Source organism: Hyperoodon ampullatus, assembly GCF_949752795.1.
Source record: "Hyperoodon ampullatus genome assembly, chromosome: 18".
NCBI classification, from domain to species: Eukaryota; Metazoa; Chordata; class Mammalia; order Artiodactyla; family Ziphiidae; genus Hyperoodon; species Hyperoodon ampullatus.
This window is the reverse complement of record NC_136931.1, coordinates 953,000-974,925: the sequence shown is the minus strand read 5'-3', so window position 1 is coordinate 974,925 and position 21,926 is coordinate 953,000. Positions and strand designations below refer to the sequence as shown.

The following is a 21,926-nucleotide window of genomic DNA, read 5'->3' as shown; positions in this document are numbered from 1 at the left end:
GACGGGACCTCAGGGCTCAGACACAAGAGGTCAGCGGAGACAACTTCCTGCGCAGGGTCCAGAGCCAGACTGGACCCCAGGCTTCTGCGTCCCCAGCCCCAGCTGCCCGGGCACGAGGCCGGGGGGCTGGGCCATGGGGGGGTTCTAACCAGCCTGGGGACCACGCCCCTCCCCCAGGGACCCCTCCTGCTCTCCGGGCTCCCCCATGACCAGACCCAGCTTACCCTCCCCCTTGGAGCACCCCCGCACCCGGGAGGTTGTTGAGGGGGCCACAGATGGCCGAGAGGAGGGATGGCCTAGCGGGAGGAGAGGGTGCCTGAGGTTGGCCAGGGGGACCCGCACGCTGAGCCCCCGCCCCCGTCTACTTCACCCCCTACCCGTTCAGGGGGCAGAAATCCAAAAACATTCAGAGGGCTCCTCCATCCGGGTTTGGGGTCTGACCTCAGAGGCAGGACGGTGGCCTCCAGGAGCTGCTCAGCCCCAGGGCCTCAGAGCCTGCAGCTGGAAGGGTCTCCCGCCCTCCACCCCCACCTTGGAGCGGTGAGTGCCAGGGACACAGTCACTGCCGGAGCCCCTGCCCTCACCCCTACCCCCGGCAGCCTGGCCTCCTTCCAAGCAGGCCTAGGGCACAGATGGCGCCGCACCTGCTCAGCTGCCCTGCGATCTGGAGAGGAGAGCAGAGGCCCCCGTGCCTGCTCCCGCTGCAGAGAAGACCGGCTCTCAGAGGGGACGCTCCCCACTCCTCTGCCCAGAAGACGGCTGAGGTCCGCAGGGCCCCCCCTCCCCGCCCTCCCCTGGTTCTGAGCCACAGGCCGCCCAGGAGCACAGGGGCTCGGAGGGGAGAGATAGCCTCCCCCTTCTACCAGGTAGTTACCAACCAAGTAACTGCCAACCGAGGAGGAAGGAAGGGGCGGGTAGAGCTGGGCACGGGGCCAGGTCTGTGCCTGTCCTTCCTGTGTGCTAGCCCTGGGGGTCAGCAGTGGACAACCTGCCCTGGGGGGCTCCACCCCAGAGCGGGAGACAGTAAAGGAACACAGCAAATGTGATCCAAGCCCTCAAGGCAGCGAGCGGCAGTCCTGGCGAGGGCACGGCCGGCCGGTGCAAAGGCACTGAGGCAGCAGTGAGCCTGGTGCTCGGAATGAATGAGGGAATCCACCCTACTCCCCAGCCCCCACCCACCGCTGCCTTTCTGACAGCTTCCTTCCTGGAGCCCGGCATCCAGCCTGGGACACTGCCCGACCCCTGCTCCGCCCCGGGACACATGCTGTCAGTCAGCCCCAGGCCCCGCCCCTCACATGTGCTGTCACTCAGCCCCCCCCCCCATGCCCCGCCCCGCCCATGTGCTGTAACTCAGCCGCCCCCACGCCCCGCCCCGCACACGTGCTGTCACTCAGCCCCAGGCCCCGTCCCGCCCACGTGCTGTAACTCAGCCCCACGCCCCGCCCAGCCTCGCCCCCGCACACGTTATCACTCCTTCGCCAAGCTCGCCCCGCACACTTGTGCTGTCACTCAGCCGGGTCCTGTCCCAGCAGAAGGCGTCGCTCCCGCCTCCGGACACTCGGCCCGCTGCCCGCCGCCGGGCCATGGACGCCGCGCTCCTCCTCGCCCTCGGGCTGCTGGCCCAGGTAAGGCACGGGCGCGGCGCGGGCGTCTCTGGCCCCTGCACTGAGCGCCGGCGTCTTAGAGTGGGGCGTCCCGGCCTCGGGGACCGCTGGCCCTGGCCGCCTGGTGAGCGTCCCCCCTCACTCCCGCAGCCCCCCAGCTCCGGCTCGCCAGCTCGGGTTTCAGCCCCTGGCCCGAGAGCCGAGGGTTCTGCGTGGGGCAGCCCTGTCCAGGGGGGGAGTGTAACCGCCTCCGCTGGGCCGGACGGGGAGCCAAGTTCGGGGACAGCCGGGAGAGCACCCAGAAGGCGGGCCCTCACTCCGGAGGTGCGCCCCTCAGCCCTGCTGGGGTCTGGGAGTGTTCAGTCTCGCGGAGAGGGGGCGGCAGGAGCACCCCCAGCTGGGAAAGCCTGGAGGCCTGGTCCCTAGGGACCCCCGCGAGCTGGCAGGTGATTCTTCTTAGTCTAGTTGGGTGGAGTCCGAGCCCCCGTGTGTCCGGCCGGCAGGGGCAGCTGTGGGCTCTGCCCTCCAGAAACCGCCTATCCCTGGGGAGCCCTGTGCCCGGCATGCACGGCGGCCGCCCTCCGCACCTCCCCCTGAGCCCTGGTCTCCCTGGTGGGCGCAGGACGGGTGGCAGGAAACACAGGCTGCCCCACTCGCCACACGGGCACCCCTGGGTGGGTGGGACCACATCCTCTCGGCCCTTGGCTGCTGGGCAGGTGCTAGGCTGGGGCCAAGAGTGGAGCGTGTGGCCTCAGTGGTTTCCGGGCTTCGGGGGACCGGGCTGAGCCGTGGTCACTGGTGAGGGCCGGGGTCCAGGAGGACGGCCTCAGGCCTCTTACACCTGACGGGAGATGAGCACAGGGCCTTGCCCTGCGCCCACGAATCACTCACTGTTACACTTCCAGACCCATCACGCAGCGCTGGACGCTGGTGAGCGTCCCCCCTCACTCCCGCAGCGCCCCCAGCTCCGGCTCGCCAGCTCGGGTTTCAGCCCCTGGCAGCTGACTAGGTGCCACCAGCCCCGCCCCCAGCTACCCACACCCCTGCCTCTGGGCCTTCATTCACTGACCCCCATGGAGACAGCGCCGGCCGCTCCCCTCTGCCATGCCCGACTGACCCAGAGTGAGGCCGTGGCCACCCTTGCCCGGCCCAGCTTGGCTGCCCACGGCCTGTGCCCCTCGGCCCGCTGCTGGGAGCCCACCCGGGGCAGCGGGCTCTCTGCCCCCACCCCAGGGCCTGGATGCCCCCATGCGCTCCAGAAGGCTCCAGGAGGCTCCAGGCTGCAGCGCCCCTCCCCACTCTTCCTGCCCCTGCCCCGCATCAGGCGGCATGTCCTCGGAGGCCCACTCCTGGGTCTGGGGGTGTCATCCTCTGACTGGGCCCAAGGGGGACTCTGCTGCGGGGGAGGGGACTAGATCCCTCTCAGATGCCTCTCCCCTCCCCCAGGGTCGTGCCCAACGCACCCGCTCCCAGACAGCTGGGGACTGCGGGAATGCGGGTGGCGCTGGGAGACCAGCCAACGGGCCTGGCCACTCATGTCCCCGCACTCCCCGCGGCTCAAAGTCGCTCCGGTGTTAGGGGAGCGACTTCGGGATTGGCCGACATGCGTCTGCGTCAGGACCTCGCATGGCCCTCCCCCGTCCAGCTCAGCTTTCAGACTTCTGTCCTCTCCTGTCCAGCCACACGGGTCCTGCGGCCGCTTCCTGGACACACCTTCCTCCACCTCCGGGAGCCCCCCAGCAGGGCTGTCTCGGGTGGGCCCCTGGGGTGGGAGCCTGTTGACCAGACTCCGCACAGGCCCGTCATCTACTTGGTGGCTTTGGACGAGGCTCACCCTTCCCTTGTGTTGCGTGAAATCTCAGCCAGGGGGCTTAGCGTGTGTCTTTTCGGAACTGGCCTCTATCGGCCCCTCACCTGTGCCCGTGGTGTCCCCAGTAGCTGGGCCTTCACTGGGACCCCACCCTGCCTGGGGGTGGGGAGCCCAGATGGAAGACCCACGTGCTGCTGGAAGGGGCCCCAAGGCTGAGTCCCGCTCCGCTGAGCCACGTCGCTGCCCGTGCACTCACGTGCAGGGACACCCCTCCAACGTCACTTCCGGGCCTGGGTCCCTCAGATTCCTGGAAGCAGGTGGGAGGCCTGGAGCCTGGGGGAACGTGGGTGGGGTTTGCTTGGGCTGAGGGAGAGGCCCCACAAGCTCCCCAGGCCTGAGCCCCTTCCCCACCCCCCGGCTGGAATCCAGGCCACCCTGTTCCTGGACGGCCTGGCAGGCATCAGGCATGCCAGGAATGGACCCAGCTGTCTGCCTGGCCCAGAGAGGCCCCTGCGGCTCTCCCTTGAGCCCCCCTCCAGCTGTTGTGGGCTTCAGAGGAGGGACGAGGATGTCGAGGCGGAGGGACAGCTGTTTTCTCCAGCCTCCCCACCCCCACCCCCACCCCCACCGACTGGGGCAGGCGCCATGCTCCCGGCCGTCCTGCCCACCTTGAGAGGACAGCGCCCCGATCTGGCTTCCCTCCGCGGCCCTGGTTACTGTCACACCGATGTGGGGCTGACTCCCCTGCCCATCTGGAGAAGACCATGCGTGTCTGCCCTGGGGACTGTCCTGTTCCAGGACTTTCCCGTTGCCTCAGGGGGTCTTCACGGTTTGCAAAGCCCCCAGGAGTGTGGCTGAGGCTTCCTCCCAGAGGCCACGTGGCTCAGCAGAGCCCCAGAGCCCCTTCCCCAGCCGTGGCGGCCTCCGAGTTGTGTAAGGGTTGCCCAACTGCAGGGAGATGGAAGATGCTCAGCCTTCAGTCAACCAAGATGCACCCGGGTCTCCTGCCTGCCACTCACAGGGGTCACTAGAGGCCGTAGTGCCAGGAGCTGAAGCAGGCTCTCCTTGCCGTCCCCCTGGCCGCCCTGGTCACCAGCCTGTGTACCCAGGGCAGATGAGCGATCAGCTTTCTTCCCAGGAGACGGGCCGTGCCTCGGGATTCTTTGTTCCGAACCCACCGAGGGCTGGTGAGAGAAACAGAGAGCTCTGCAGGCTGCCCCCAGGCGCCCAGGCTGGACAGACCCCTGCAGAGGGCAAGGGCGGCAGGCATTCCCTCCAGGGCTCAGGCACTTGATCGCTTCTGAACAGTTGATGGCGGGGTGCATCCACACGCAGAGCCTCCGAGGGGTGGGGCGGGAGCCAGGTCAGGGCTGTGTGACCATCAAGTCCCGCTTCTCAGCCCTGTGCCTGCCTCGATTCCCAGATGCTCCCAAGAATCACCTGGGGGCTCCGGGACCCCCTGGGAGTTCTAACTCAGTAGGCCTGGGGTAAACTGGTGGAATCCATATTTGTTACTGACCTTGGTTGGTTCTGATGATGAGTCAAGTGTGGAAGCCCCAGCCGGGGGTGAAGGAGCCCAGCCCCACTGCGGGGGCCGGAAGGGGAGGAGGCGCCATCACAGATCCCAGGGGACGGGAACCGCCCAGAGGCCAGAGAGGCATCCGGAAGGAGGCATCTCGGGAGGAGGTGGCCAGCTGCTCTCGGGCACAGGGCCTTGCCCACCGTGGCCTGCAGCTAGACAGTATCACCCACCCTGGCCCTTGCCTGGGTCTGGGGTGGGTGAGGCCACTCCTGCCCCTGCAGTGGGTTTGTAGGGTGCTCACCGCGCAGCTGGGCCCCACGAGCTCCGAACCAGACGGGGAGCTCTCTTACTCTGCAGCCGTGGGCCTGGGACCACAGGGAGGGGGCAGTGGCCCGGCATCTCTAGGGCTTCCAGGCTGTTCTCTCAGGCTCTTGGCTAAGGGAGCGGTGGAGGGTGAGCATGGGGGTGCCACCGGGCACCCGCTGGGAGAAGTGGGTCCCTGATGCCTGTTGGTTCTGTGTGGTGCGGGGGCCGTGAGGGTGACAGCCTTTGTGAGCCATGTGCGCTCAACGTCCGCGGCTCTGTGCACATGGCTTCGTCCCGACTCCAGTGTCCTGTGATTCCCAGGCGGCTCCCAGGCCTTCCCCGGCCACCTGCATCTTCTGGGAAGGGGCTGGCGGGAGGACAAAGGACAAACTGAGAAGCGGCCCCAGGGCCGGAAGTCGGCCGCAGCCCAGTCTGGCCACGCCGCCTGCTGCAGCCTCTGATCTGGGCGAGGGGCCTCTGCCACGGCTCTGCGGCCTCTGCTGACCTCATGGCCTTGGGCCGTGGAGAGTCTGGGGCCCAGGACTCGCAGACTCTGCCCTGGCCACATGCCCTGTGCCAGGCCGGTGGGCGTCCTGGAGTGTCAGCAAGGCTGCTGGTAGGGAGGGGGCAGCCGGAGGCTCGGTGGGGGGCTGCAGGGGCGGAGGGGCCGGCCCGGCTATGGACAGGGCAGTGTGTGTCTCCCAGTGCCTCTCCAAGAGCCTGAGGCCCAGGAGCACCTGCAGGCTGTCCCTCACCCCCTGCCCAGCCCCAGGTTCCCCCCCGCTGAGGTCAGGGCGGTGCCTCTGCGTCCCTGGGCATCACAGAAATGCTCCGTGCGATGGAGGTTTGGCGCTGCTGCTCCCTGAGGGCTGAGAGGGGCTGGGGAGGGGCGGGGGGAGGGGGCGGGGAGCGGCGAGGGTGGGGGCAAGGGAGCTGCTGCCCCAAGATGCCCAGGAAACAGCCGCTATCCCACCGAGCCTGTGACAAAGGCCGGCAGGTCTCCGCCTGGCGGGAACACCACGCGGGCCTGTGCTGGGCCGTCTTGGTGAGAAGCCAGCTGCCCGGGAGGCTCGGAGGCAGTGCTGCCATCTGTCGGGCCACGGGGAGCTTGGGGGCCTGGTGAACGGCCCGGCCCTTTCTCCAAGCCGGGTGTGCTGCTACCTGGACCCCAGGCCCCTGGCATTTCAAGTGCGGTGGCAGGACGAGGACTGGGAACCGGGGAGGTGGCCCGGGGACCCCCAGGGAGGCTGACTTTAGTTTGGATGTCAGTGCCGTTCTGTCAGCAAAGTGTACAAGGACCCAGGGGGGCGGAACAGGGAGGCCATGCAGGGGGGCACAGGCCAGAGGTTGCCCAGGAGAGCAGCCTCCTGGCTGAGGGGCATCTCCTCCCTCCCCTGCCTCCCAAGTCCCCCCACTCACCAGTCACCATGCCCCCCCTTCCCTGAGGCCACCAGCCCAGGCCCAGTCCCTCTACCGACTGCAATGGGGAGAGGGATGGAAACCTCAGCAGAAGTCGGGGGACCCGGCGGCCGGGGGCGGGGTCGAGGGGTCGAGGAGGGGAAGGGCCGTGGTGGGGGGGGGAAGCCCCCTCCCAAAGGGCCCAGGGCCAATCCCGCAGCACAGAGAGCTGGGGAAGGGCCTGGCAGGAGCAGCTCCACTGCATCTCCCGCCGCAGCCCTGCCTTGGATTTGGAGGGGGGCTGGGCAGGGGGCAGCTGCAAACGCAGGGGGATTGGGGGGTCATAACAGCCGTGGAAGGTGCGTTGCTCACGTTCTCCTATAGCCAAGCTGAACTGGGTCCCAGTAGCATCCCTGCCCCCGCCCTGGGCCCTGACAGCCCTTACCCAAGTCCAGCCAGGCTCTGTGCCCTCCAAGCGTGCCCCAGCGTCGGCCCCACTCATGGCTCGGGGAGCACAGAAGGCCCCCAGTGCCCGAGCCCACGCTCAGACCAGCCACTGCCCGATCAAGGCGCGGGATACAGAGACCACGTGTTTGAAGCAGGGCTGTCCCAGGAGACTCTGGGTGTTCACCGGGGCTGCCGCCAGCTCTGCCCTCCCCCCGCCAGGTGGCTTTCTTCTCTGGGCCTCAGTTTCCCTGTCTGAGGGGCGGGGGGGACGAGCTGACGGTGGGTCTGGGGAGGGTTTCGGCACCGCGGGCGCCCTGCCCCCTGCCCCCTGCCAGGTTCCTGACTAGCCTCAGTGCTGAGCCCAGAGCTCAGCGGGTGGTGGCAGGGCGGTGGGTGCATATCCCTGGCCCCGCCTGTGGGGTAGCGTCGGGGGACACGGCTGCCCCCCACTCCGTCCTGCCTCTGCAGCCCCACAGGCCCCGAGCGCTGGGTTTCGGGGACATTGCACACTGGGTACCCCTGTCCTCTGGGCATGCGGAGCCGGAGACAGCGTCCCGGGTTCCAGGTACTAAAGTGTTGGTCAGACGGTCACCCCTGGTTCCACGGTTCTGGGAGGAAAACTCAGGCTGGGGATGGGCCTTGGGGGATCGGAGTCCAGAACACTCCGGCTGCCCGTCCTTCCCGCCGGCCCCTCAGCCTCACAGCTGCACACGCCCCACCCCACCGGTCCCTAGAGGCAGAGGCAGCGGGCCGGCCCGTCCCAGGGTGCGGGGAGCTGGGAGCTTAGCTACGTTTCATTTCCACAAAGCAGCCCTGGGACAGACAGCCCCACCGCCTGATTCCCAGAGGCGTGTGGAGCGTCCCCCTCCCCAGCCTGGCAGAGGAGACCTGCCATGTGAACAGCTGCCCTGGGTGCGGGAGGGGTGGGCGCTCTGGCCCCCCAGGTGGCCCCCCTCTCTGGGCCTCTGAGGACAGAAGCGCTGGCCTGGTCAACCTCGACCAGCCCTCAAGAGTTCAGGTCACGAGGAGGCCTGGGATGGCCGCGTGTTCCCCCCACTGCCCCCAGCCCAGCTGTCCTTCCTCTTCAACCCACCTCCCCCCGGGCCTCGCCTCCCATCCCCGGGCTCCCGGGAGCCAGGCTGCCTTCTGTCTCCCTGAGCACCCCATGCCCCCCAAGTCCTGGCGCCCGAACCTCCCCGGGCCACACAACGGAGGGCTTGGCAGTCAGGGAGGGGACGTCCCGGCCCCGGTGGGGGAGCTCTGGGCGCTGCTGTGGTGGTGACGGAGGTTTTTCTTTGTTGCAGAGCCTGTGCCTGTCAGTGGGGGTCCCCGGGCTGAGGAGGCCCCACACCCTGTACCCCTGGCGCCGGGTGCCGGCACCGGGCCGCGTGCGGAGGGCCTGGGTCATCCCGCCCATCAGCGTGTCCGAGAACCACAAGCGCCTGCCATTCCCCCTGGTACAGGTGAGGGGCCGAGCGGGGCCCCACAGCCGTGTGCTTCAGGACGGGGACACCCCTGGGGCCACAGGCTGAGCGACCCCCTCCCAGCTGGGGGAGGGACCGAGGGCTGCAGAGAGGGGAGACCCCTCCCCTGGGGCACCTCCCCAGCCCATTACCTGTCCCACAGATCAAGTCGGACAAGCAGCAGCTGGGCAGCATCATCTACAGCATCCAGGGGCCCGGCGTGGACGAGGAGCCCCGGGGGGTCTTCTCCATAGACAAGTTCACAGGGAAGGTGTCCCTGAATGCCATGCTGGACCGAGAGACGACAGACCGCTTCAGGGTGGGCCCCTCCCCCTCCCCTCCCCTCCCCTCCCCCTCCCCTCCCCTCCCCCTCCCCTCCCCTCCCCTCCCCCTCCCCTCCCCTCCCCTCCCCCTCCCCTCCCCTCCCCTCCCCTCCCCCTCCCCTCCCCCTCCCCTCCCCTCCCCTCCCCTCCCCCTCCCCTCCCCTCCCCTCCCCCTCCCCTCCCCTCCCCTCCCCTCCCCCTCCCCTCCCCTCCCTCCCCTCCCCCTCCCCTCCCCCTCCCCCTCCCCTCCCCTCCCCATGGGGGCCATGGCCACACTTCCACCAGCAAAACCCAGCATCCTTAATTGGGGGGCAGGGGTGGGGTTTGGGACCGGCTGCCCAAGGAAGCAGGTGTTCAGGATTGCAGGCTCCCTCGGCAGGTGCGTGAGCGGACTGAACGCTGGGCCCTGCCCAGGAGGACTGGGCAGCCAGCATCGGGGTGGGCGGCAGCCTTCCCAGGAAGGCAACACCAGACACTGGTGTGGCCGGTTCTCCCCCGAGCCTGCTACATGTGGTGAGGATGGGGTGCCGTGAGGAATCCCACGGAACTGGCCGCCCCCAGCGGCAGCTGCCCCGTGACTGTCAGGGTCGGGGTGTCAGGGGAGGTGGGGTGGGATCTGCCCATCGGAGGCCTTGGGACTGTCGGGTCTGAGAGGCAGGGGAGTGGGGAGGGGGTGAGCCAGGGGCCGAGGAGGGGGGCCTGGAGCTCGCCTGAGTGCCCTGCAGACAGACGATCAGCCGCCAGCCTGGCCTCCCTGAGGTGATGTTCAAACTCGCCCCGGGGGCGGGGGGGCTTCAGCCTTTGCCTTTCCTGTGTCCTGAGCCTCCCTCAGACTTTGAGAACGAGCTCTTGGTTCCCTGACGCAGACAGAGGGTGTTTCCCCTGGAAGTTGTACCAAGTCTGTTCTCCAAAGGGGCAGGAGATGGTTGAAGTTAAAATTTCACGTGTGGAGAGGAAACTGCAAAAGCAGCCAAAACTGTTCACAGAAAAAGGGAGAGAGACCAGGAGCGCTAGGGAGAGCGTCGCTTCAGGCACGCTCGAAACATAGCTGCGGGTTTCCTGGTGGCCCAGGCAAGAGGGGACCGTGGTGGCCACCCTGCCTGCCGGGAGAACCCAGGCTCCCCTTGAGGGAAGCCCCAGCTGCCCTGCACTGCCCCGTCCCGCCTCTCACCTGTTTCCATCAGGACACAGTCCGCACTCACTGCCGCGCTTGCCCTGGTGGGGGCCGCAGTGCCAGCCCCTGCTCTCTGCTTGACTAGCTCAGGGCCTTTGCTCTGGACCTGGGGGGGTCCACCCTGGAGGAGCCCACGGACCTGGAGATCGTGGTTGTGGACCAGAACGACAACCGGCCTGTCTTCAGGCAGGAGGTGTTCACTGGCCAGGTGCTGGAGGGCGCCCTCCCAGGTGAGCCGGGTGGGTTCCCGGTGGGGGAGGGAGCTTCGCGAAGGGCGCTGGGCGGGTCAGAAGTCCAGGATTTCCCTTCAGCAAGGACTTCAGAGGTCCTTGAGAGAGTCTAAAAACACGGAAACAGTCTCCAGGACGGAGGGAGTTTCCACAAGTCGACTCAAGCCTCTTCCCGTTGCAATATAAACGTCAACCCCCAAATCTTGCAGAGTTCAGGGAGGATTCTTGGATGGCGAAGCTCTGGTGGTTTCTGTTGCTCTCCCCTCCCTCCTCCCCCCTCCTCCTTCTAAATAGAGGTGACATTCACATAACATAAAATTAACCGTTTTGAAATGGACTTTTCAGTGGCATTTAGCACATTCACAGTGTCGTGCAGCCAACACCTCTGTCTCCTCCATCCCCCGAGAGGCGACCCCCCTGCCCGTCATCAGCCGCTGCCTCTCACCGCTTGTTAATTCTGCACTGGGTGCACACACCGCTGACCCGCCATCCCTTCTGCGTCCTCACAGGGCAGACCCGCTGGCCCCATTCTGTTCCAGGCAGGACAGACAGTCCACACAGCCATGTGCTTCCTCCCTCCCCACCTGGTCCCTGGGGCTCTGGTCAAATCCCGGGCTGGTTGCACACCCGAGGCCTTCAGAGCACACCCGTGACTCGGTGTAACTTCAGAGTTGGGGGTTAACACTAACACATAGGAACGTCTCACCTGCACACCTGTTCAGCCTCAGCTGCCCAATCAAGCCTTTTAGGGCAAAGGAGGTCCCGCCTCTGTCCACAGTCCCTGCCTCTTGTCTGAGCCTTGTCCGTCCCTGCATGCCGTCCACCTTTTCTTTTAGGGCCTTTTGCACACGAGCGTGGTTGCTTCCGTTCTGTCAGGTAAAAGCCCAAGTGTCTGGTTGGCCGTACATCTGGTTCTGTTGGCTGTTTAATCACTAGGGTGGAATTTTTCCCTCTTTCTCTGTGTGTAAGAGCACAGCAGAGGTGGGGGCCAGCCCGCTGTGGGGACAGGGGACGGGCCTGGCCTCTGCCACCGCTTGAGCTCAGCTCCCGGGGCCTCTGCGTTCTCGCCACGGCAGCGCAGCCCTGCATACAGAGGGGCCCCTAGCAGGGTGACAACCCTTGTGTGCTACCTGGCAGGGCTCCTGGGGTGCTGGGGGGTGGGGGGTCTCAGTCGTAGGTGGTCCCTGAGCCCCAGGGGTGGGGCTCCTTCAGGGTCCCTGCTCGTCCCCCAAAGGCGAAGCACCATCCCTCCAGCCCCGCAGCCCCATCCTCACCCTGTGATCGTGGACCACCAATGGCCTTCCCCATCCCCTGGGCCACCCTGTGGCCTGAGCCGAGGGGCCCTCCCGGGTCTCCTCCCGCCCCGCCTTCCCTGGGGGCACTCAGTGGGCGCGTGGGAAAGGGCGCAGACCCCCGTGTGGGCTCCCAGGGACCGCCAGCAGCTGTGCCAATCTCGGCCCCTCTTCCTGCTGCCATGGGGTCGCTGCACCTGCTGCACCAGGGGAGCCCCAGTGTGTGCACCTCCTGGGGGGTCACAGCCTGGACTCGGGGGTGTCAGGTCGCCTGTGCGTCTCCATCTGACGGGCTCACACAGGTGTGATCTTGATTCCCCTTTTTTCTCGTCGTGGTGGCAGGACTGAAGCCCCCACCCGCTCACGCTCCCTCACTGGGGTTCATGGCACTGACTTCTGTTCTGCCAAATTTCGTTGTGGCAAAATACATATAACAGAATTTAGCATCTTGACCATTTTTAAGTGTACGGGTCGGTGGTTTTAAGCCCATTCACGTCATTGTGCGACCACCAGCAGCATCTGTGGAATTTTCTCATTTCCCCAAACTGAACCTCTGTCCCCATTAAACACTGACTCCCCACTTCCCCCTCCAGTGCCTGGCGCTCACTGTCTACTTTTTGTCTCTCTGATTTGACTGCGTATGAGTGGAATCATGCGATACTCGTCCTCCTGTGTCTGGCTGATTTCCCTGAGCATCCTGTCCTCAGGGCTCGTCAGCGCGGTCGCCCGGGTCAGAATCACCTTCCTTTTCCAGGCTGAATAATACTCTATTGGGTGTTTATACCACATTTTGTTTATCTGTTTATTCTTTAGTGGACCCTTGGATTGCTTTCACTTTTTAGCTGTTGTGAATAGTGCCGCAGCGAACATGGGTCTACAAATATGTCTTTGAGACCCTGCTTTCAATTCCTTTGGGTATGTACCCAGAAGTGGGGCTGCTAGATCAAATGGTAGTTCTATTTTTAATTTTTAAAAATAAATTTATTTATTTATTTATTTATGGCTGTGTTGGGTCTTCGTTGCTGCGCGTGGGCTTTCTCTAGTTGTGGCGAGCGGGGGCTACCCTTTGTTGTAGTGCGCAGGCTTCTCATTGCAGTGGCTTCTCTTGTGGTGGAGCATGGGCTCTAGGTGCGCGGGCTTCAGTAGTTGTGGCGCACGGGCTTAGTTGCTCTGTGGCATGTGGGATCTTCCAGGACCGGGGCTCGAACCCGTGTCCCCTGAATCGGCAGGTGGACTCTTAACCAGTGCGCCACCAGGGAAGTCCCCTTTGCCCATTTTTTAATTGAGTTGCTCGTTGGTTTTATTTCTGGTTGAGTTTTACGGGTTCTCTATATATCCTGGATATTAATCCCTTATCAGATATGTGATTTGCAAATATTTTCTCCCATTTCGTGGGTTGTCTTTTTACTCTGTTGATGGTGTCTTTTGATGCATTTTTAAATGTTCATGAAGTCCGGTTTGTCTATTTTTGTTGTTGTTGCCTGTGCCTTCGGTGTCATATCCAAGAAACCATTTCCTTCGTGACATCAGCAGTGTCGTGAAGCTTTTGCCCTGTGTTTTCTTCTAAGAGTTTTGTAGTTTTACGTTGTACACTTAGGTCTGATCCATTTTGAGTTGACTTTTGTATATGCTGTTAAGTAATTACGGGTCCGGCTCCATCCTTCTGCATGTGGATGTCTTTCCCAGCACCATTCCCTCTCCACGTTGAATGGTCCTGGCATCCTGTGTAAAATCACCTGCCCGTGGATGTGAGGTTTATTCTTGGGCTCTCTGTTCGGCTCCATCGGTCTGTGTGTCTATCTTGAGGGCAGGTGCACACTGATTACTGTACTTTTGCAGAAAGTTTTGAAATCAGGAAGTGTGTCCTCCAGCTTTGTTGTTTTCCAGGATTGTTTTGGCTATTTAGGGTCCCTTGAGATCTTATGGGAATTTTAGAATGATTTTTCTGTTTATGTAAAGAAACTGTCTGTAAGATTTTGACAGGGATTGCACTGAATCTGTAGGTTGCTCTGGGTGGTACTGACATCTTAGCAACAAGTCTTCCAAGCCATGAACATGGTCTGTCTATTTATTTGTGTTTTCTCAGTTTCTTTCACTGATCTTTTGTAGTTTTCGTTGTGAAAGCCTTTCACCTCCTTGGTCACGACGCTGACATCCTGAGGCTTTTAGGCAGTTGTTGTGATGATTGTCCCTGCGTGAGTCTGTGTGGCTGGAGCCCCCCCCAGGAGGCAGGCACATCCCGTTCCTGGGGATGCCGATTTGGGTCTATAGTTCAGGGGTGTCCGCCAAGCTTCTCCACTCTGGTTTTTCTCCTTTCCCCTTTGTATTAATGGGTGTCTTGTGGGAGACCCTTTGAGACCGTGCAGGTACCCTGCTACCCCTCAAGCTGCCACCCAGCAGCGTTAGCATCCCTCCCTGGCGGCTCTTGCCTGCATCAGGTGGTGTTCTAATTCACTGTTTCTTCTTCGTCATCACTTGGCTCTCTATTATATGATAGGGCTTTCAGTACCCCTGTATATGAATATATGTGTGTATGTGTTACCCACCAGGGTTCTTGGCCTCCTTAATCAATAGAAATTGATCAAAGGCCAGACAAGAAATTCAGGCAAGGCTTTGTTGGGGCCCCTGCTGCAGCAGTGGGGAGTGAGAACAAGAAACAGCTTCCCTTGTTAGCTTGCTCCCTGAGGGGGGGCGAGCTTGTTCCTTATATGGGGTGTGTCCAGGGGTCACGGGTGTGTCCAGGGGTCACGGGTGTGTCCAGGGGTCAGGCCGGGGGGGTTGGCTTAGGGGGTTTGCTGTAAACAGAAAACTCATTCTAAAATTCCTATAAAATCTCAAGGAACCCTGAATAGCCAAAACCATCCTGGAAAAGAACAAAGCTGGGGGACACACTTCCTGATTTCAAAACTTTCTCCAAAGGTACAGTAATCAGTGTGCACCTGCCTTCAAGACAGACACATAGACCATAGACCAATGGAACCGAATAGAGAGCCCAAGAACAAGCCTCACATCCATGGGCAGGTGATTTTACACAAGACGCCAGGACCGTTCAATGTGGAGAGGGCAGTCTCCTCAGCAGATGGTGCTGGGAAAGACATCCACATGCACCACCTTAGGTGGTGTGTGCACGGGGCACGCACAAGTGCCCTGCTTTTGCTCCCGGCCGGTTTTTTGCTCTTCAGAAGTGGCAGTTGGGCTTTTATAGTCTCTTTGTATCTCGTCCAGAATTTGCTCTAACTGCCACGTACATAGTTATTTTTAGTCCCTTGTAGTTTCTTTGTATTCTGTAGCTCGAAGAGATGTGTGTCCAGGCGCAAGCCCTGCAGCAAAGGGTCCCAGGTCCCAGCCTGTCTCGTATGTGTTTTGTTCACGTGGATCTGGACTTATGGAGTCTTGCTTCATTCAGTGGGTTATGATTCTTTGCACTGTAGTTTTGAAGCTCAAATCGTCCCAGATATGGCCGATCAGAAGCTCATCAAACCGGCCCAGGCCCTTTCAGCAGCCAGAGCTGGGAAATAAGCTCACACATATACAGACGTGCGTGTGTGCGTGCGTGTGTGTGCATGTGTGTGTGCGCGTGCTCTCCACAGCTGTGTTAACGTGTCTCTGTACCTTCATCACAAGTCACGAGTCCTCTCTGGCACCTCCACTTCTGATCCAGCTCTGCAGGGTTCCTTTTGGGTCCTCTTCTCTGATGGCGAGAAGCCGGGCTCCAGTCACCCCAGGAGTCTGCGCACTTGCTCAGTCATAGAGAGCCTGGCAGGTGCCTTTGGAAGCGCTTGCCTGCACCCCGGTGGCAGGGTGCCTATTCTAAACATTGTTTTTGGCTTTAGCCTGGGGTCCAGCATCATGCCGGGAGTTACCTGCTAAGGTAGCTTCCCACCTTCTAAGGCTGGGTCAGTGGCCGGGTCACTACCGTTCATCAGACACCAGCATGACACTCAGCTGACCCGTCAGGGCCCAGGAGGGGCTGGGATGAGCCCAGTCACAGGTGAGGGGCGGCCAGCTCCTCGGGTGGCCTGAGGCTGGTCCACCTCACCGGGATAACGTTTCGTACACCTCATCTGGGCCGGTGCGGGGAGGGGTGGTCAGACCTGAATTGCTCCAGAAAATAGGTGGGCACAGGTGCTGAGGTGCCTCCAGGACCCCTGCGGAGGTCCTTACTCTCCTGAGATTCAGGGCCTTGTTTGCCCCAGAGCGCAGGTGCAGCCCTGGGCGCTGCTTCGCTCCGCCTGGGGCTGGTTCCCCAGCGGGCTCGCCTGGTCTGTCTCGGGGTTCTGTAGGAGACAGGTGTCAGCTGTGTGCACCGGACACCCAACCTCATCCCCACAAGCAACACAAGCCAGGACGCCGGCACGCTTGCACGTGCAAGGCTGATCGGGGGCCTGGACCTGGTGCGGCGGGCCGCAGTGGAGCGGGCGACACGCCCTGGCGTCCATGGGTGTCACCCCCACATGTCCCCGCCCTTCCCAGGCACCTACGTGACCAGGGCTGAGGCCACGGATGCGGACGACCCAGAGACGGACAACGCGGCCCTGCGATACTCCATTCTGGAGCAGGGTGGCCCCCAGCTCTTCAGCATCGACCCGTACACGGGGGAGATCCGCACGGTGCAAGTGGGCCTGGACCGCGAGGTGAGGCCACGCAGCTGCACCCTGACAGCTGAGGCAGGGCAGCCCTCCAGACGAGACGAGGGGTCCGGGTGCCGCGGACACTGTCCGTGGCCCAGGGCTCCGGCAGACCTGCCCTGCGGGTAGTTGTGCAGTTCGGTCCAGAGACGGTGTGAGGGGCCCTCAGCGTGTTTTCTGCCGGAGACCTCCCCCACCCTGTTGCCTGCAGAGCAGTAGGGCTCCTCGGCCTGGGGTGGGCCCACAGCGACCACGCATGCTGCAGAGAAACAGTCGCCCTCCAGCCGGCCGTGCCCGCTCTTCCCCTGTGGGGCCCCTGCAGCCCCTGGCTGCTGGGCTTCTGTGTGGCATTGGCACCTCACCTCCAGGAAGCCCTCCTTGGTTTCCCCAGGGCACTCACTGTGTTAGTTGATCTGTGTCCCCTCTCTCGGCAGCTGCACCTGGCTCCCCAGGGCAGGGACCCCACACCCCAGTGCAGCAGGTGCCCCGTAAGTGCTTATCCGACTCGGCAACTGACCTCTTGCCCACTCACAGGCTGGGGCAGAGTCTGGGGTCGACAGTGGTGCCATCGGACCTTGAGAGGCTAGGCAGCCTGTTTTGCCCCAGAGCTTGGGGGCAGGGCAGGTGCTGGAGCTACCTGGGATCTGCCTGCCCTGCCCCCAGGCCCTAAGGTGGCTGACCAGCCCCGCCCTGCGCTCCACCTGGGTCCCCTGACCCCATGTCACTGTGCTCCTAGGTGGTCGCCGTGTACAATCTGACCTTGCAGGTGGCGGACATGTCTGGAGACGGCCTCACTGCCACTGCCTCGGCCATCATCACACTGGAGGATGTCAATGACAACGCCCCCGAGTTCACCAGGGCTCAGGTGCTGCAACGTCCTCACCTCCACCGGCCGCTGCTCAGGGCTGACCTCCCCCCCATCCTGGGGCTTCTGGTGGGTGGGAGGCTAGGTGCTCCACGGAGGAGGCATCCTGTGTGGATCGTGCAGGATACCCTGCCAGAGGCCAGCATGGGGGGACTGTGAGCATGTCAGGAGCTGGAGGGCCGTGGGGGGAAGCCACCAAGACCCTGGGGTGTGGCCTGTCCCCAAGCTTCCTGGCTGGGAGGGAGCAGCAGCCCTGCCCTCTGGGGAGGATGTGCCCAGCACGTGGCCGAGCCTGGGAGGGGGCTCCTGGGGTGCCCTGGACTCCTCGTGGGTGGGCAGTGGGAGGGTGACCCTGCAGGGGACCGTCCCCCACCCACCCGTGGGTAACGGGGCCGAGTTCCCACAGTTCTTCCTGGAGGTCACAGAAGCCGTCAGCGGAGTGGACGTGGGGCGGCTTGAGGTAGAGGACCGGGACCTGCCCGGCTCCCCCAACTGGGTGGCCAGGTTCACCATCCTGGAGGGCGACCCTGACGGGCAGTTCGCCATCCGCACCGACCCCAGGACCAACGAGGGCGTGCTGTCTGCGGTGAAGGTGAGCTGAGGAGGGTGCTCCTCCCCACACCCTGGGACCTCGTTTGGATCCTCTGTGCATCCTTAGGAGGGGAGCCAAGGGGACCAAGAACGCTAGGACTGTGGGCTCGGGCCACGCTGACCACAGGGGGACAGGGCTGGAAGGAGGGGGCAAGCCCACGTGTGACTTCCAGTGTCTTTGCCACTTAAAGCATACGATCAACACGCACAAATACAGACCTCACGTGTTGGCCAACCTGAGACCAGAGACAAAACCAGCAGGAGATACGTGTGCACACATACGTGTGCATGCACACAGGTGCACACACACACCTGTGTATACACGTGCAGAGAGATGCAGATGAGCTGTCAACACAGGAAGAGCTTTATTGCCAGAGACTGGCTCACGCCAGCCGTCGTGCAGGCGGCTGGCGAGTCCGGAGGCTGCAGGGCTGCGACAGGCTGCACAGTCAGGAGCCGAGGCTGCACCTGGAGGTGGGACCCCTTCTTTCCCGGGGCAACCTCAGGTTTGCTCTCAGAGACTCTCACCCGCAGATGAGACCCACCCAGGTTCTCCAGGACCATCTTCTTTATTTAACGTCAGCTGATTGTACAGGTCAGTTCAACCACGTCCACCAAATACCTTCTTAGCGAGACCCAGGTGAGTGTCTGCTTGAGGCACTGAGGAGGGTGCCCCGCCAGGGGAAACTGACCTCATGACGCCCGACAAATACGTTTGCGTGATGCGTAGCCGAGATTTCCACGTTATTTTTTGTGCCTTCTTATCCTGCATGATTTTTGTTTTTCTGAGGCTAAAAAGCGGAAGGAAAGAAGGGGCTCTGAGGACAGACCAGAGGAGGCCCCTCCGGCCCGCAGCCGCCTCTGGGTTCCCTGAGTCGGGGGGAGGGTCCGGAGTCCTGACGGGCGGCCGCCCCGCTTCCCCTGCAGCCCCTGGACTATGAGAGTCGGGAGCGCTACGACCTCACGGTGGCGGTGCAGAACGAGGCTCCCCTGCAGGCGGCTGCCCCCAGGGCTGAGCGGGGCCAGGCCAGGGTCAGCGTGCAGGTGCGGGACGTCAACGAGGCGCCCGTGTTCCAGGAGAACCCGCTGCGGACCAGCCTGGCCGAGGGGGCGGCCCCAGGAACCCCCGTGGCCACCTTCTCTGCCCGAGACCCCGACACACAGCAGCCGCAGAGGCTCAGGTGGGGGCCCCGGGGCGAGCAGGGGGAACTCACAGCCCCAGTCCACCTCCCAGCCAGGGTAGAAGCACAGCTGAGGGTGCTGAGCCCTGTGTCCCGAGGTTCCCATCAGGGCCCCGGTCAGAGGGCAGAGAGCTCATCTGTGTGCATCACCGAGAGCCCAGGGGCTCTCAAGTACCGTGCGTGTGCGTGCGTGTGTGTGTGTCCACATGACCTCGTCCTGTAGGCAGGACTGGGCTGCGTCTGGCGCACACTGACGCGGCCCGTCTGTGTTGGCTAGCCTCCGAGCGTCCGGCCCTGTCCGTTCCAGGGAGCCGTTGCTCCCCTAGGACTGGCTGTTACTGTCTTGGATTTCACCCCCTGCCCTGGTCCTATGTACCCTTGTCTGTCACCGTGGTGCCCACGGTTGAATCCCGGCTGTCACTCTGGCCACGGGGCCCTGGGCGGCTCACCTGCCCTCCCCGAGCCTCAGTTTTTTCATCTGTTGATTGGGATGGAAAACACCAGCTTAGGACTATCCTTAAAAGCCTGTGTATGTGTGTGTGTGTGTGTGTGTGCGCGCATCCACACGTGACCACACCTCTGGGGTCCGGCTCAGGCTCAGGGCCACCCTGTGCCCTCCTCGCCAACAGCTACTCCAAGGACTATGACCCTGAAGACTGGCTGCAAGTGGACGGGGCCACCGGCCGGGTCCAGACCCAGCGTGTGCTCAGCCCTGCATCTCCCTTCCTCAAGGACGGCTGGTACAGGGCCATCATCCTGGCCCGAGATGATGGTGAGCGTGGAGCTCGGCCTGGGTTCCAGGGCTCCCTAACCCTGGCTGGGGCCCCTGCTGCCGCCCAAGGGCTGAGAGCGGGCGCTCCACCGAGCAGACTTAAGGGGTGGGCGGGGGCTCTGCAGGGGCAAGGGACCCACCAGGCCTCTCCTGCTTGCAGCCTCCCCACCCAGCACAGCCACAGGGACCCTGTCCGTGGAGATCCTGGAGGTCAATGACCACGCCCCTGAACTGTCCCCACCGTGGGGCAGCCTGTGCAGCACGCCAGAGCAGGGCTCTGGCCTTCTCTTGGGGGCCACGGATGAGGACCTGCCCCCCCACGGGGCCCCCTTCCACTTCCAGCTGAGCCCCAGGCTCCCAGCGCTGGCCCGGAACTGGAGCCTCAGCCAGGTTAACGGTGAGCTTGCCCCACACCCCTGGGGGTCCAGAGCCTGGGGCAGGTCCCCACTGGTTTCCACCTCAGTGCACTGCACCTTCAGGCCCGCAGGGATCGGTTATCATACACAGGGGACAGGTGGGGAACCGAGGCCTAGTCTCTCAGGATGCCCGCCCAGCCAGCTGCCGCCGGAAGCACAGGCGCAGAGGGGCGTGGCCGCCCGCTGACCGCCAGCACCCTCCGCAGTGAGCCACGCGCGCCTGCGGCCCAGGCTCCAGGTCCCGGAGGGGCTGCACCGCCTTAGCCTGCTGCTCCAGGACTCCGGGCAGCCGCCCCAGCAGCGCGAGCAGCCCCTGAACGTGACCGTGTGCCGCTGCGGCCTGGACGGCACCTGCCTGCCGGGGGCCGCTGCGCTGCGGGCGGGTGGCGCGGGCATCAGCCTGGGCGCCCTGGTCATCGTACTGGCCAGTGTCATCCTGCTGCTCTGTGAGTGCCCGCGCCTGCGGATCCCTGCCCCCGCCCCGTGCCACCTGGCAGCCCCGCCCCCGCCCCACACCGACCTCCGCTGCCCCCGCCCCCCCCAGTGCTCGCCCTGCTGGTGGCCCTCCTGGTGCGGTGCCGGCAGCAGTCGTGTGACAAGAGGCTTCTGCACGGGCTGCAGGACGACCTTCGGGACAACATCCTCAACTACGACGAGCAGGGGGGTGGGGAGGAGGACCAGGTGAGGGGGCCGGGGGTGCTGACGAGTGCTGGGGGGACGCCCCAGGGTCCCGCGACGGCTGCGGCTCACCCCCCACATGCTCCGTCCGTCCCGCCTCAGGATGCCTACGACATGGACCAGCTGCGCCACCCGGCAGAGCTGGCGGCCCTGGGCGCCCCCCTGGGACGGCCTTCTCTGCGCAGAGACGCCCCGTTCAGCCGATCGCACCCCCAGGCCCCCCGTGTGCTGCCCACCAGCCCCTCTGACATCGCTGACTTCATCAACGAGGTAGGTGCCCCAGGGGGGCTCCGTTCCCCCACCCCACAAGCCTGAGGCATCGCTCTGGGGCCGGACAGAGGGGCGGTGGTTCTTGCCAAGGAAGGAGAGTCGCCCAGAGAGAACCTTGCCTCCAGCCCGTCTCCTGAGCCCCAGGCCTCTCCACAGGGCTTAGAGGCTGTGGACAGTGACCCCACCGTCCCACCCTACGACACGGCTCTCATCTATGACTACGAGGGGGACGGTTCCGTGGCGGGGACACTGAGCTCCATCCTGTCCAGCCTGGATGATGAGGACCAGGACTACAGCTGCCTCTGGGACTGGGGGCCCCGCTTTGCTCGGCTGGCCGACTTGTACGGGCCCCCGTGAGGGCACCAGGGAAGAGGCTTTCTGATGGGGACCTGCACCCACCCTGCTGAGGGCACGGCCTCCCGGACACAGAGGGCAGACCACGGGGGCCTGAGCGGACACGCCGGACTTGGCTGTGTGTCGAGATGGACAGAGGGCCCTGTGCCCCGCCCTGGGGTCTTGGCCAGCCTGGTCTCCGCCAGGGGAAGTCAGGGCCCAAAGCCTGGAGTGGAGTGGCCAGAAGGAGGCGCTCCTCCTGCCCCGTCAGTCGCCTCCAATGGGGTCAGAGGCCCCATTCCCAGCTCTGCTTCCCACCCACGCTGATCTCATCTCTGTATGAAAGGAAGCAGCTCTCGGGCAAACATGAATTAAAAACGTGCTCATCTCCGATGCACAGTTGGCACGGCGACTTGCAGGGCCTTTCTGCACCTCAGTCACCCCAGAGCCGCAGCAGTGGGCTGGCCCCCGAGGGGGTGGGGGCAGTGGGAGAGGCTGCGGAAGGCTGGTTGTGAGGGGGAGGTAGACACCAGAAGCCCCCTTCAGCCAAGGGTGCAGCCTGAGGGAAGAACCAGCGAGGGTGCCAAGTTCCACGGACACCTTTCTGCTCCCCACGTGGAGGG

At 63.9% G+C, this 21,926-nt stretch overlaps 1 protein-coding gene across 1 annotated transcript; it reads left to right on the top strand.

Annotated features, from left to right (window-relative positions):
* Positions 1-1,583: 1,583 nt before the first annotated feature.
* Positions 1,584-21,706, top strand: CDH15 (cadherin 15; the record flags this gene model as incomplete). Its single annotated transcript, XM_079723771.1, has 14 exons — positions 1,584-1,625; positions 8,392-8,550; positions 8,714-8,869; positions 10,133-10,277; positions 16,043-16,203; positions 16,934-17,062; positions 17,469-17,654; positions 18,581-18,834; positions 19,464-19,606; positions 19,767-20,003; positions 20,229-20,468; positions 20,567-20,703; positions 20,803-20,970; positions 21,127-21,706. 14 exons carry the CDS (start codon positions 1,584-1,586, stop codon positions 21,325-21,327), a joined length of 2,358 nt encoding a protein of 785 aa, XP_079579897.1. The 3' UTR covers positions 21,328-21,706.
* Between the last annotated feature and the right edge of the window lie 220 nt (positions 21,707-21,926).